Genomic DNA, 15,984 nt, shown 5'->3' on the forward strand with positions numbered 1-15,984 from the left:
GCCTCTGCTTTCTGTAGATTCAGTCACAGTATTGAAACCCTGTCACTGTTACATGACGACATGAAGGGGAGATCAGGTGAGTGGAATCAGGTGCATGGGGCCAACGTGTGATCAGAGCTTGTTGATCAGCTGAGTGCTGATCAACTCATCCGGGTCCTTCTGAACCGGCGCCCTGAAGTCAAGAGATCACACTCAGACCAAACGGGGTGCAGAGTGCTGAACGAAAGGTTAACACATCTTCAATTAAGCTTTGGTGAAATCACGTGGTCAAACACCTATCTGCTGTTTGTTTTCAGCTCCTCGTTCATGCTGTGTTTTCTCCTTTGAAGCCCGTCGTGTTGCTTTCTGTTTCTGAACACTTCTTCTTTTCCCCGTACAGCCTCAACAATCAGAATCAGAACAAACTCTTGAAATGAACCCATCCTCCTCCTCCTCCTCCTCCTCCTCCTTTTTCTCTCCACCAAAACTGAAGCTGCAACTTTTTTGTGAAGCCTCAGATGGCCGCGGTGAGGTGGGAGGAATATTCATGTTATTCTCGAGAAGATAACAGAAGAGAGAGAGGAGGCCTGTTGTGTGTCTGTCTGTGGGAGGGGAAAGGGGGCTTGAGGAGAGGAAGGAAAAAAAAAAAAAAAAGTCAAACCCACCCAGAGCTCTTCATACGTCACAGCTCACATCACAGATGTTCCCACAGACACTCAGTGTGGGCTGAGGGCCGAGGCGTGTGGAGCCTGCAGTATGGCTTCAATTGGCTTGTTTTTTTGGACTGCGTGGCACATTACAATAAGTAGGCCTACTGCGTGCGTAAACGGGACTCCAACGTGATCTTTCAAAGGTTTCCTCTGAGTAGGAGCAGCTTCGAGTTGGCTGTGAAGGGCAGAGGAGATGCTCTGTCGTCGACTCTTTCTACATGTTTACTTGGAAAATAAACACAGCGCGCTGTTTGCTCTGTTTTAAACTGCAGAGTTAGAAAATGAAAATCCACTTAAAGTAGGTTTCTCAATCAAAAAGTGTGAAAATGAGAGCTTGTGTGGGCGGGTTCTGTTTCCACGTTCATGGCACAAAAACAGAGTTGTTATTGGTGGAAATTAGGCTAACGACGTGTGACATGAAAGGAGTTTGAACCGGCTGAGGTGGAACCGCAGCTTCACTCCTCTTGATGTGGGTTTCATAGTTTTAATTTTATGGCTGTTCTATGAACACCTTCACTGACCACCGTCAGCAGCGCGAGGTCATCACTGACTCACTCATCCCCTCCACGCGGGACTTTCCTCCGTCTTTTGAGCCGCTGGTGCCGCGCGCATGTTTGGCCGCTTACGCGTCCCTGCGGAATGTTATCCTTGGCATCGCTCCGGACGCCCACTCCTTTTTCTTTTTTTATTACCCACCCCTCTCATCTGCCAAGCGGAGGGGCATCTTGAGACGCCCCCGACATTCCTGGAGCCGCTGTCACTTCCCCTCAATGTGCAGATACTTCAATAACACTGACACCTCGAGTTGTGGCTCTCGTTGCTAAATGGATTCATTAAATCATTTGATTATAAAACGCCCCATTAAAGCGAGTTTTATCTACTTCCGCGTATTCTTCGGTCCTATCTTTCCCCTCCTTCCTGATAACAAGCTCGCACTTTGCTCCTCCATTGCGTGGCAGGTTTGAATATGAAGTTGCACAACAACAATAAAAAAAAGAAAAAGGAAATTCCGCCACTCTCACGCGGATCGCAGGTTGTTAAGAGAAGGAGGGATTGAGATGCGAGTGGTTACCTGGGCGGGGGTTCCCAGAAAGCCTCCCATGTGACGCAGTATGCCGCAACATGCCCGTAAATGGACATGTCCGTGCGTAATAAGGAAAGGCCTACGTATGCGCGTTACGCTCCGTGCGTAAAAGCGCTGAGAACAAAGTGTGCTTAATGAGAACTGAAGTAACTGTTACGAAATGATATAACCTACTTACATTTCCCCGTTTCACCTCGTGTTGTGTGTGTGTGCTTTTCATTCAGCTGTCATAAGTGTTGTGATGGTGTAGAAATAAACACTGGAGTCCAGCCGCGTTTCATTTGAAGACACTTTACTTAAATACACATCACAAATAAAAAAGACAGTGTAAACATTGGACATCATCAGTTTGTCTGGATCAACCGGACAAACCAAATAATTTACACACAGAATAAATGCAGCATTGCATGACAATATCAGTTGTAAAAGGTACAAAGAAATACAATAATCATTCCCATGTTTTAGCATCAGTGAGCAGACTCTGCTCGGTCTGGACGCTGCCCTGATGGGGTCCTCGGGTTCAATGGTTCTGAGTGATGCCCAGCATCCGGAAGTACCATTTCTATCAGTTCTCAAACACAGGCATCAGCTGTTCTCCCAGTGCTGCACATGCAGATCATGACTCCAGTGTTTTTACTTTCAGTCTGTTAGTTTTAAGTCTCTGGTTGTTTAAAACGCCTCCATCTTGCTCGTTAGCATCAGCTGACAGCCGCTGCTCACGTGCGTCAGGACTTTCTGTTTGAGCTGGGCGACCTGGTCTCGGAGCACGGACGCCGTGTTGGAAAGCCCCGCGTTGTCGCTCTTTAGACCTTTCACCTTGTCCTCCAGACGGGCAATGCGCTCCAGCTTGCGCCGCCGACATTTAGTGGCTGCGAGCCGGTTCCTCAGCCTCTTGCGCTCCGCCTTGATCCGCTCCTGGGTGTCCATGTCGATCGGGGACATGGGGGGCGAGCCGTCGCTGCTCAGGAGGTCGGGAACGGTTTGGGGTTCCTCTTTCAGAGCCAAGAGCCGCTGCGGGTGGAGGCCCGAGCCAGCGAGGGGGTGCTGGAACTGGTGTGAGCCGTGCGTCGAGGTCTGCGGGTGGCTCTGCTGGTGCGGCGGCAAGTAGCTGATAGTGGCTGTGGGGTAGCTGGATGCGGAAGAGAGGCTCGTGTTGGGGCAGTAGGCGCTCAGGGTGGTGTAGATGGGAGGCTCCGGCTGCAGGGTGGAGCCGAAGACGCTAGAGGCCGCCGCGGAACACGTAACTCCTCCGGCTCCGATGGACACGTTAGGAGGAATCTGGTTAATCTTGTGCAGCTCGTCCAGAGCTTTGACGAAGCCCTCCGCGAAGCCCTCCTGCTCATCCGTGATACCCCGGTTGTAGAAGTACTGTCCCGGGGTAGGAGTGGTGATCACCCCGTTACCGTTTTGGATGATGAGCCTCTCCAGCTCTGGGGACGCGAGCTTCAGGGAGCCCATGTCTTGATGCCCCCCCTGGTACGGGTCAGTCTCGGCTCTCAGCTGAGATTTCAGGTTGCGATAAGGCTCTGACAAGTTCAAATTCATATTCTGCTTCAGCAGTTTGTAGTCGTGCATTGCTGCATCTGAGTGGCCGTAAGCCGACAGAAAAGAGTCGTCATGGTAGAAAGGCTGCTCCATCTTTGTAGACATGAAAGTCGAAGGAAACGTGAGCTTACCAGAAACACAGACTCCTTAAATCAATAAATGTCTCAGTCAGCAGAAAACACGCATCAACTGTTTCTCTCAAGTCTCCCAAATTATTTCAAAATCACTCCAAAAGGCAGAAAGAGTGAAAGTCCAGAGTCCAGCAACAAGCAGCAGTTTTAGTGTGAGACGTGAAAAGTCTTTCTCCAGTGTCCGGCTTCTGTCACTGTCCGCTGAGGGGAAACTTTCTCTCCCAGCTCCTGTTGATGTGTTGCTGTTGAGTACTTGTTGAGGTGTGTTCAGTCAAACCGAGTCTTCCCTATTTATAAAGCCATGCAGTCGCGCTGGCTGCCAGAGCGGAGCGGCGCTGTGATTGGCCCAGAGCAGCTCGTTATCCACGCCCACAGAGGAGAGACGTCGAGTGACGCCGATGCCGGGAAGAGGCGACTGTAAACAAGCCTGCAGGCGAGACAGAGCACCGGGAGGGACCGCAGAGGAGAACCGGTGTGAGAAACACAAGAGTGCGCCTCATTTATTCATCTGTTCACGAGTTTAGAGGATCAACGACAAGTGGAACCGGAAGTAGAGAGTTATAACGACTCGACTGGAACAAATATCGCTCTGTCCTCCTTCGAGTTCATGTTGTTAAATCTTGTTTTAAACCCTTATTTTTGTGTCGACACTCGGTTTAAACATCCTTGAATTAAAATAAACATTCAGTCATTTGCTGTCTTGATTCTGAAGCCGCGAGACCTGATCAATCCCTGATAAACACCGGGCTGTAGTGAAGGAAGTTCTCAGACCTTATATGGGCGTGATGACGTACAAGTTCCTCTCCGGAAGAACCGGAAAGCCACGCCCACCCGGGGCCTCATTCCAGCAGCAATCCTGCTCCTGTCCAAAGCCAAACTGTGAGCGAGTGAAGTGAGGGACTTTCTGTAGCAGCAGGGGGAAGAAGAAGAAACGAGAAGACATCTGTAAACAATGTGAGACTGAAAAGCCTCAACTCTCCGTTTCTCCCCGTCAGACAAAAACTTACAACCACACATTTGACTTAAACGTCAGTCACACACCACAAGACCTGGAGCAGCACTGGATTTAGGATAGGATAGGATATAACTTTATTGATCCCCAATGGGGAAATTCGGGCGTTACAGCAGCAGCAGTAGTGCAGAATCAAAAACAAAAGTAAAAAATCGAATAAAAAAAAAAACAACATAAACATAAATACAATCTAGGTTAACTATTAATGTAATATACATGAAACCAGGATGATTTACATGATCTTTATCTTCTTGTGGTTTTTTAACAGTATGACAGGAAGATAAAGTGAGCACCTGTTTCACAAGTGGACAAGGGAACCTTTGTCTCCTGTTTTTAATTCTTCAAACGCCCACACACACACACACACACACACACACACACACAGACACACGTCTCCATGGCTGTATCCCACATCGATGCACACAGACAGAACGAGTCAGGTAGGATGCTTCGCTCTGGCAGGCGTTTTAATCCTCCGGCTGCACCCGAGGTATAAATCTGATCACGTTCAACACGTCAGAAATAAAGACGAGGCCGGAGGAGAGAGAGCACACACGCAGAGACTGAATGAAACACAGAGAGAGAGAGGAGAAGCCTTTATTTATCGTTACAGTTAACTGTTGCAGCTTTAACTTCCTTTTTCTGTCTGAGCTGCAGCCAACTATTCAAACTCGTCTGTTCAGCTGCGGACATGTTTGCATGTTAAGTCGCTGCATGGGGCGACAACCGCCTTAGCGATTATTGACAATTCAATTAGGATTAACGTCACGCCCATGTAGAGAACGACTTCGCCTTTCTCTCCTCCGGGACGGGCAGGAACGCAGAGAGCACATTTTTTAGAACATTTAAAGACAATTATTCAAACTAGATTGACTAATGTGTGATGGAGTAAACTCGGACTTTACATACTTCTTCGTATTTATGTTTCCAAACAAGAGGAGCAAAGCCATTGTTTCCCCCCTGGGGGAAGGTGGGCTGGTTTAAGCTTTCAACATGTTTACCCTTTGGCAGCAAACACACTATACTTGAACAACATGTGCGTGCTGGAAGAAGAAAAAGCACATAGGGAGATATTTGCTCCAGCAGATGTGTGTGTGTGTGTATGTGTGTGTGTGTGTGTGTTTATATGTTTTGGCCTAAAGCGAATAATCCTGTTCGGGCAGAAGTTACTCAACGTGTTTTTAAAAACGTCACAGAAAGCAGAATGCAAATGTGCCTGACATGACTTGGAAAGTTTCCTGACGTGTGACGTCACTTTCAGGGTCTCCACGCTGGATGATTATGGCCTCAAATCAGGTAATTGTCTGGCATTCGGATGGACTATTTTCATTCTGTGCCTTTTTGTTAGTATCCATGGGAATATGAATAAACAGAGGAAAACAACAGTTCCTGGCAGTGTTGTGCCTCCACTTTGCCACCTCCCTTATAAATTCTATTCTCCGAGCAGCTGCCTGTTTCTGCTGCTGCTGCTCGGGCTTTTAGTTTTATTCAGCGTTGCGGCGGAGGTTGACCACAGGTTCAGTGACATTTTGGCAGAGCGCAGCGGTGCAGGGTCCAGAGTGGCGAGTGTTTACGGGAACGCTCGTGAGGTGGCAGCGTGCCATCCTGCCAAATGTTCGTTACACACACTCCTGAGCAGTGGGAGAGAGAGAGAGAGGGACGTGTGAACGCTGAGGCAGATGTAGGACGTGTTATCGATTCATATGTGACATTGTTCTTGTCCAGATTAGTCAGCCCATTAATTATAAACAGGAGTGATGTGAGTTTTGGGTGGAATCAGCTCCAAACAACGAAACACTTCAGTGATCTGGCTTCTTTTTTTTTTCAGCTAAACTGTGGCTGATATCTTAGTCACATCTTTGTTTAGTCACATCTTTGTTTAGTCTGTTTAGATGTAGAGTCCTTTGTGTACAGACCTACAGACATGCCTCCCCTGACTTAAGCTTTTTTTTTTTTTTTTCAACTTATCACCTGATATAAAATATATGAAGTATACGTTTGATCCTCTCACATGGAAAATGTTTTGACAAATAAAGAGATTCAGTATCCAGAGCAGAGGAGACATCACACATTCATCTGAGCTCGTCTGAATCCTCCACACATCATCGTCAAACACAAATCAATATGGACACATTAAGATGATAAAGGTCACATGACCTCCTCCTCTTCTTCAGGTGAAATCAGTGTCCTCGCTCCTCTTCATCATGTGTGTGAAGTGTGTTGTTGTAAATCCACTCTGATCCTGTATCTGATCATGTCTATAAACCCCTCTATTTCAGCCCTGCTCAGAACAGGCTGTTTCTGTGTCTGTAGCTTTAAATATGTAAATGAGCTGTGTCTGGCCACGCCCCCTCTCTGGAGGGGCTCGGGTGTACTCGCTGCTTTCTGGCTCCATGTCCTATTGTTTACGGTGAGAAGGCAGACTCAGAGGGCAGAACAAACACCTAGCTGTGGGAGTGTCACCCACCTGGGGGAGGGGCTACTGCCCTTTGTGATGTCATGAAGGGAACATCTCCAAACGGCCTGTTTGAGCACACATTTTTTTGAAAAGGGGAGCAGGCAGAAGACGGAGAGGATGGACTTTTCTCATCACAGTGCTTAAAAAATAAACAGTGGAGGAGTCGGTGCATCAGGGAAAGTGATTCTGATAAACTACAGATACATGAACAACAAAACAAGACGAGTCCAGTCAGAAAACTTAAATGTTTTTAGGCTTCTTTTGTACATTTCACAGAGAAACATTCTTTGGCCTGATGGGAATACAGACTCCATAATTTGGTGCCTTGAGGACGAGCTCAGTGAGAATGGACCTTAGCATTAGCTCCAGAGTTCGTCTCGATCTGCTGCAGGATTTTTTTGTCTTGATTCTTCTTTATGCATAATTTTTTTTGGGCAAACATTCAAAGAGTTGCAGGGCAGGACGAGCGGCTTGGCAACAGACTCGGTTTTAACAGCCGGAGTCGCATGGACGAGCGCCAAAAACACTGACTGAGTGTTACCTGCTCTGGTTCCTGGGTGAGTTTGGGAAAGGCGAGGCCCGAGGCAGAAAGAAGGACGTTTACCGTAACACTCAGTGTGCGTCTGTGTGAAGCAGCACGTACATCACTTAGGCTGCTGCGTGAATGAGTGATTCGACCACAAGCTGAACATCTGCATGAAGGGAGGAGACGATGAGGATTAAGTGGAATTTCTTGTCTTGTCTGAAACACTATTTTCTGACCCCTTTAAAAACTAACGTTGGATTGATTTCAGACCTTTTACGACTTTATTTAGATGAGATTTAAGAGTATTTATGACACTATTAGATTCTTCTTGCAGTTTTCGACATGCAGCAAAATCTCCTTTTCATTTCTTCAGCGCACAGACTCCGTCTTTAAACAAAGCAGGCTTTCACAATGAGGTGCTTAGCGTGAGGACCCGAGCTCTCCTCCTCCTCCTCTTCCTCATCTCAAACCGTCCCATTGTGTCTCACCACCTCTGCACAACTCTCCTTTGTGTCAGAGCCGGGCAGCAGCCTACTCGTCGTCTGCTTTCGGCCGGCGCGGGGCCATTTTTCGGTTGGCGCTTCTGTGACTCAGAGCAGTCAGGGCCAATCAGAGGTCAGAGCCCCCCCGAGCTCGCGCCTGGCTTCACAGTCTTTCCCCTGACCTTCACAACTCCTCCAAACACCCACTCAGCAGAAAAAGGAGTCGGGGGTTATCGCGGGCAGAGAAAGACAGGCTCAGTCAGATGAGGTTTGTTTGCGTCTGACTCCTTCGTTTGGACATAATGGGGCCTCTCATCTGCAGCGCAGCGCTCCTCCTTTGTGACTGTGGTCACTCTACTGCCGGCTCTATTAATAGAGAGATCCATCGTGGTTTACATCATCATCATCATCATCATCCTCGTCAACATCACATGGTGTTTTCTTCCTCTCCACACGACACCATGCTGATCTTTGAACGTCTTACTCACCTTCATCTCTATAATCTAACGTAGAAGCTGAACTCTGCGCGGCGTGTGACGTGTTTGAAACCAACGGCGTTGACGTGACGATGACTTCTTTATCTCCTTTAACGGATATCTGTGTGAGAGCAGGAAACTATCTCCACCTGATCAAAACACTGAACTTAAAATCGAGAAAATCTGCTTAACGCTGTCGCAAGAGCCGATCAGCGGATCTCCTGACGTCATCGGAAACGTTCGATTTCCACCCAACAAACAAACATTTCAAAGTCGTCCTCTTAAGGTCGGATGAAGCTTGACTTTCATCTCCCGCTCATCCAGGGCACGGGACGCCGTTCGAAACAAGTCGCCTCAGACCTTGCAGCGTTGGCGTGCTATTCATCAGCTGCATACAGGAAGTCATTTCAAAATAAAACCTGATATTGTGTGGTCCAGGTTTCAGCACAACATGACGTGCTTACCTGGCCGTTGTTCCCAGAGAGACTGATCATGTGAGCCGACGGGTTCACCCGCAGGCTGAAGATCATCTGGTTCAGAGCGCGCTCTCATGGTGCAGAGGAAGTGAAAACTCACCGCGCTGCAGCTGCTTTCCTAAGAAGTCACAATAACAGAGAAGTCATGTTTGATGGGAAAGGTGATGTAGAAATCAAACCCAGGAATCAGACTTTTACTTTCACTGTGAGTTTGTTTATGTTTTCACTAAACACCGGAGTCGTGTGTGTGTGTGTGTGTGACCGCCCCACACACACACACACACACACACACACACAGCTCTCCTTCAGCAGTTTGGGAAATGTTCAGGAGTAAAAAGGCTGTTTGTGTGCGTGAAGCAGAAGTTTGTCATGGTGTTTAAAATGTGCTCTTCATGACCTCGTTCACTTCGGGGTCACGACTTAAAGCGTCGCACAAGCAGACGTTTAACGCAACAGAGCGGGATGTGAGGGCGAGGGCAGGAGAAGACAACTGGCTCCAGATCTTTCCCGTGTGCGTGCACGCCCGCGTGTGTGCGTGCACGCCCACGTGTGTGCATGTGTGTGTGTCTCAGAGGAGGACATTTCATCCACACAGTCTTGAAGTGGTAAATAAAAATACCGCAGTAAACACACATCTGATCCATAGTGTGCTCGCCGTCTGCCAAGCGTTCCTCTGAAGCGCTCTCTTCAGTTTGGCTCCGTCACGCCGACACAGCTGCGCGGCTCCGTGAGAGTTTCCTTTTGCTTCTGTGACCGGCGCCACATGGTCCAAACATGGATCTGGCTTTTATTAAGAACTGAACTCCTTCACAGGCTGACATGATCGGGGGCTTTTCAGAATAAGCTAACTCGTGGACCTGAGAAGCAGCTGCTCCATCATTTCAGCCCTCGTCCAACATTCAGACAGATTTCTTAATAAAGACGACCTTTAGGAACCGCCGTCCTCTTTATGTCTGACTCACTAACCTCTCAACAGCTGCAACCTTCACATCAACACGCCGCTCCTCAGACCGGCTCGGTCTTTAGTAGAAGAGTCTGAGAAACACAGACACTTTAAACAACCTTTATCTTTTATCAGCTCACGATGCTAACGCTAACGCTAACGCTCATACCGGGTGCCGAGAACGTCGACTTCTGTTGCCGTGGTTTCTCATCAGATGTCAATATTGTTTGTTTTCAGTTAGTTTAATATTGAAGTGTAAGATTCTTGTTTGATGACATGAAGCGCACTCATCCTGTGGTAAAGGCCATAAAATACAGGAAGAGGTCACAGGACACACGTGGTTTTTAAAGCTACTTCGTGAGGATGTTGTTGGTTAAATTAGAGTTTTAGAACAACCCTCGCATGCTCTCTCCTTTTCCTCCCTGATCTGCTGGCAGTTTCTTTTCCTGTCTCGGTCTCATCCTCAGTGTCTGCTCCACTTCCTGGTTTCCCTCCGAGTCAGAGTCCAAATAAACACGACGGAAACTTTTCTGTTCTAGACACCCGGACGTCAGCGTGAAGGTAAAACCAGACCAGGGAATCCCTTCAGGGAGGGGAGGGGGGGTCATGACCCTGACAGGAGTGACGTCATCGCTTCATAAAAAAATTACAACGTGCTGAGTTTGAGACTGTGACGGAGGAGTGAGTAAGTTTGCAGTCACACACACACACACACACACACACACATACACACACACACACACACACCTTTTAAATCTTATTAAGTAACACAAACAAACAGAGTCACAGCCATGAAACACACACGGGCTGTTTTCTCCGCTGTGATAAATCCACGGGGATTTTCTCTGGTGAGGCGGATTCACAGAAAAGCTTCAGAGCCAGCACTTTCTGAGGGCATGCAAGTTTTTCTGTCAACACAGAAGACCGCAGATTTTACACTTCTGTCTGCGTAGGCAACTCCTGCCCAGCCGGAGGGAGCGTTTGCGTGATCCTGGAACTGAGCGCCATTCCTGACGCTCGGGACCCGGCACGTCTGAAACAAGCCGGGACACGGACGCCCTGGAGTGAAGACGTGCCTGAAAGAATCATCGACACCCCCACACACACCCACACACACACACACACACACACACACACACACACACTGCGCCCCACTCTCACTCACACACCGGTATGTAAATACACTTTAGCTGGTGTGTCGCCCTGAACCCATCCTGAGACAAACAAACAAACAAACAAACAAGCCGTGGATGCTCAGCCTGCTATCAGACGGGTTTCTGTGTCTCAGCTGATAATTACTGTTTGCGTGCCGGACGGCGATCTGGTGCAGAACACGTGCAGAGGTGGGGATTAGACGGCGTTTGCAGCGCGCCTGTTCTGTGGAGACGACCAGAAGCAGCACAATTAGCAGTTTGTGGTCTGTAATGTGGCTCGCTAATTACCTCACGTTTTATGTAGTTCACCTTAAGGAGAGCATTTAGGGAGCTCAGCTGCTACCAAAATAGACTCTCCACAGGCACAAATTACTGTCGAACTATTTGCATTGCAGAGCTGTTTACTGGAGAGTCAAACTGGGATGATATCCGGCCGGGTTGAAGAAGTTTGAGTGCTAAGAAATACAAAAAAAATAGGTAGCATGAAATATGTTTATATATATGTTTTTATATATGTTTATATATATGCTCCTGTGGTCGAACGCTTGGTGCTAATTGCCCCACGGGGACAAATAGAGTTTTGAAAATAAATAAATATATATATATGTTTTCTTTCTTCATGAGAGTGAAATGAGGACAATGTCCTCCACTCCTGTGTCTGTCAAAGACAAGGCTGGAGCTAGCTTAGCTTAGCTTAGCCTAGAAAACAGCTAAAATAAACATGAAGTAGGAGATCAGGAAGCTCAGGTTTTGCACTCTGCTCCAAAAATAGACTCTTGACGGTTTGGTAACAAACAAGCGTTTAACAGTTTTCCTGGCGGAGTCGTTCACTGAAGCTGTGAGCGGAGTCGATGGGAGAAGTCTTCAGGGAAATTAAACACCCAGAGAGGAAATGACTCCAGCTTGTGTTGTGTGTGTTTGGGGTAAACGTGTTCATCTGCTCGATGAGGAGATTTATATCACTCTGAAATGTGGTCGCTGAAAGAGAAACCTGGGGGAAGAAGGAGTCTCTTTCAGCGTGGAGGTAAAATCCATAAAATCTTCACAAACTCATCAAACTCTTCCTCGGTTTCACAAATGAACGGACGACGTTTGCTGCTCTTGAAGCGGCTGAAAGACACCGAGGAGGCATCAGAAGCGTTCAGATAGTTTTCCCTGAAGCGGAGAACAAACAAACGTCTTCTTCATCTCTCACTCTGAAAGTTTGGACTGAGTCATCGTCACAGCGCCTGTCAAACACTTCACTGCTTCGTCATTCCTCCTCACCGTGTCAGACCGTCAGAGGTGTCCTGTTTTTATCATCGCAGCGACCTCCATCCTTTGCTGCTTCAGAAGACGACCGCCATCATGCCGACTCCAGGACTCTGCAGGGCTGCATGGATTCCACTCAGAGAAAGAAATAACCACACTACAGCGTGTGTTTTAACAGTGATAGAGTCTCTGCTGTTTTAATGAGCTTTAAAGAAGGACATCGCCTGCACACCGTCTACACTGCTCGATGATGTGGAAAATGTGGGAAAAAAATGTGTGCAATTTTTGCTGCATATTTGGTGCCTGGTGCTTCTATTTTGCAGCCGTTGAATGCAAACATGTTTAGACATCGTTACAGTTTTACTACAATCAAATAAGTTGAAGATTCTGGTATCATGTCGGCCGTATAAAGAAAGACAGAAAGTGCAGCAGCTGAGCACCGATTTAGATTTTCCACCTGAGATAAAAAAAAAACAAAAAAGAAAACGAGGAGGGTCTGAAGTACAGGCCCTGATGTTTCCTGTCGTGGCTGCTCATGTGTTGAAGCGTGTTTTAATGGGGCTTTTTGCTCGATGTTCTGTGTGAAGCTGCGAGGACAGAAATAGCGAACAACAATGCCTGCCGGCTGGAGGCTCGCATCCATAATGACCCCAGCCTTGTGATTGAAGAGGCCCCTCTATAAAGGCAGAGCAGGTGGGAGTGTAGGTGGTCTCCCCCCAGCGCTCTCCTCACGCTGCATATGCACACACACACACAGATACACACACAGATGGTGTATGTGCTGCAGCCTCTACACCTCGCCGGTTTATTTCAAACCCTCTTATAAGTCGCTCTTTTACTAATTCTGGGTCTTTTTCTCGTCTCTTCAAAACTCCTAGCATCTCTGTTGAGAGGTCGAGTTCCTCTGAAACTCAAACGGCACCTTCCTCTCTTTGTGTTTGACATGTTTCAGACGGCCTGTAAATCACCAGCAGCTGCAGTGAGCCATCAACTTTCTCTTCGGCTCTGAGTAATAATGAGAGTTGTACTTTCATCTCGCTGACGTTCTGAGACGCCGCTGCGGTGCGAGCGACTGTTTGAGAGTATCTCCCTTCATCAGTCTGAAACGCTGCAACGCCCCGTGACAGCGAGGAAGAGAGCGAGTTTCAGTGTCAGCTTTAAAAGAAACTTTAAGAGCAGACTTGGCCGGTGTCTGCAGAGTCAGTTGGCTTCGTTTTTATCCCACCACAAACACTCGATAACTGACTTCTCAGCTCAACCTTTGCAGTTACTCACACAGAGGACGGTTCCAACTGTGTGTGCGCGTGTGTGTGAGTGTGTGAGTGAGTGTGTGTGTCCAACTCTTTTTGGATGATTTCTGGCTCTAACCTCTGCCAGCAACATTTAAAATCTGTGACTCACAAACCCTGTCGGCATCTGATAGTGCATCTACGGGCATGTGCACGGCGGGTTAGAATTAAAAAGAAGAAACTATTTCAGTGGTAACGTGCTGTTCCGATAAGAAGACCGGCTTCTTTGTGCTGTCTGACGGCTGAGCGCAGATGTTGTGTGAAGATGATTGCATGCAGGTGGATCCACACACACACACACACACACACACACACACACACACACGCAGATGTTGCTCTGGGAGGAAATCTAACTAAATGACAATGTCAGAGTTTGCTGGAGGGCGTTCCATGAGTTTGGGGCTTTATGGGAAAATAAAATGGCTTCCTGCTTCCATCATGGTGACAGATGTTTGAAGAAGAAGAAGAGCAGATCGACTCTCGTGCGTTATCATCACTTGTCATTACATTCAGAACTCGGATTCATGGATGGCGGCCTCCGTGCTGGAAATGCTGTCTCAGGCTAACTTTGAGTCAAGCTAACGACAGGCTGAGAGCTGGAGCTGAGGCCACGCCCACCTGTCAATCAGCTCAGCTACACGTCTTATTGTGAATAACTCTGATCCTTCATCCAATCAAAACTGCTGAGTCATCAAAACATTCCCCCGTACAGTGTGTGTGGATGGAGACATGAGCTAATCACACCTGTTTGGATTTTTGAAGCAGGCTGTAAACATGTTCATGTCTGCTGTAAAAACAGGCTGTTTGAATGGGTGTGTATGTGACTTCCTGTGCTGCTGCAGCCAGCCTCTAGTGGACACTCCAGGAACTGCAGCCAGCCTCTAGTGGACACTCCAGGAACTGCAGGATGTTCCCCAATCGACTTGAGTTTTCAACACCGGAGGTTGGACATACTTTAGATCCCTCCTCTTTGGTTCTCTGCAGTAAACTTGTTTTCTCTTTAATCTCTCTCTCTCTCTCTCTCTCTCTGTCTCTCTCTGTCTCTCTCTCTGTCTCTCTCTGTCTCTCTCTGTCTCTCTCTGTCTCTCTCTCTGTCTCTCTCTCTCTCTGTCTCTCTCTCTGTCTCTCTCTGTCTCTCTCTGTCTCTCTCTGTCTCTCTCTCTCTCTCTCTCTGTCTCTCTCTCTGTCTCTCTCTCTGTCTCTCTCTGTCTCTCTCTGTCTCTCTCTCTGTCTCTCTCTCTCTCTCTCTCTCTCTCTCTCTCTCTGTCTCTCTCTCTGTCTCTCTCTCTGTCTCTCTCTCTGTCTCTCTCTCTCTCTCTCTCTCTCTCTCTCTCTCCCTCCCTCCCTCTCCTCCCGGTCCCTTTACAGCGTGCACCTGTGTGTGGCTCCCTCTAAATAACAAACCTCAACCATCTCTGCTCTGCTTCTCCTGGATAACACAAACCATCTTGCCGATAGCCTTGATCAGAGGCGCCATGTGCTCCCGACCGCTGTTTACTCACAGCGGGAGGCCGCGCTTTAGACCGGTGCGTGCGTGAGTGCAGCCACTTAAAGCGGGCCATTCAGAGCCATGTGGACCCAGCAGGTGCCCCCCCCCCCCTCCCTCCCCTTCTCTTTAGACTCTTCATCTTCTTCCCTCGCTCCTCGCCTTAGATATCCGCCCACATCTGAGTATTAATTAAGGAGATCAGAGCGGAGAGAACGTCCTGAGGCCAATCATGTGCAGAATCAAACCTCATCATGTTTCTGCTGACTCGTCGACGCAGGTTTGTTCACTGAGGAGTCTCGTGTGGAGATATAAATGATTGTGATCTGGAGCGTGTCACACACAGCTTGACCAGAAGTTGTACTAAACTCACACTCTGTTAGTGTTGGTTGCAATATTTACGTCATGTTTTCATTCGGTTTCCGTGGTCGAGAGCTGAGTCGAGTCCCGGCTAACCTCCAGTCCTTCCTCACAGATGCTGCTTCCTGTGCTGCTGCGGTACGTCGGTTTTCACACCGGATGCTGAGGGGGGAGAGAGAGAGACAGAGAGGGAGAGAGAGAGAGAGATCTTTGACTTCTGATCACATCCTGTGGTTGTCTGTGTGTGCGTGTGTTTGTGTTTGTTTCATTCAGTGGAAGGAGGAGAAGAAGAACATGATAAATGACTAACGTACGTGTGAACTGATTGTGTCTTTGATTGGCTTCCAGAGTTCAGTGGTCACCCAGCTGTCACATTATCAACGTCTATTTTTCCACAGGCCACTCTTTCCAACTCCCACCAGCTTATCACAGATGAGGTGTTGAATCTTTGTGGGTGTATTTTCTGTGTGACATTTTTCTGATGCAAGGATATGAAATATTAGGAAGAATTGAAGCGGACAGCTACAGAACAATGTGCGGCACGCACTCAGGACTCTCTTTGATTTGAACACAAAGCAGCGACAGGAAAAAGGAAGTCTTTCCTTGAAGTCAGTCATTGCTA

At 47.9% G+C, this 15,984-nt stretch overlaps 1 protein-coding gene across 9 annotated transcripts in view; it reads right to left on the reverse strand.

The window, feature by feature from the left end:
• The window catches only part of junbb (JunB proto-oncogene, AP-1 transcription factor subunit b), a 36,939-nt gene that overhangs the window by 2,464 nt on the left and 18,491 nt on the right, over positions 1-15,984 (reverse strand). For 3 of the 9 annotated variants that reach the window (XM_079366303.1, XM_079366305.1, XM_079366304.1), the window contains 3 exons: positions 15,405-15,524; positions 4,221-4,353; positions 2,045-3,876 (listed from right to left, as the gene is read on the reverse strand). In XM_079366303.1, the coding sequence (XP_079222429.1) occupies positions 2,443-3,423 (981 nt within the window). In that variant the 5' untranslated portion in view covers positions 3,424-3,876; positions 4,221-4,353; positions 15,405-15,524 and the 3' untranslated portion in view covers positions 2,045-2,442. Of the gene's footprint in view, positions 1-2,044; positions 3,877-4,220; positions 4,354-6,928; positions 7,421-7,460; positions 7,705-8,938; positions 8,998-15,404; positions 15,525-15,984 lie in introns of those variants that run through there. The other 6 variants (XM_079366308.1, XM_079366306.1, XM_079366307.1 and 3 more) reach the window with 6 other exon arrangements.

This window comes from Symphodus melops, assembly GCF_947650265.1.
Source record: "Symphodus melops genome assembly, chromosome: 17".
Lineage (NCBI taxonomy): Eukaryota > Metazoa > Chordata > Actinopteri > Labriformes > Labridae > Symphodus > Symphodus melops.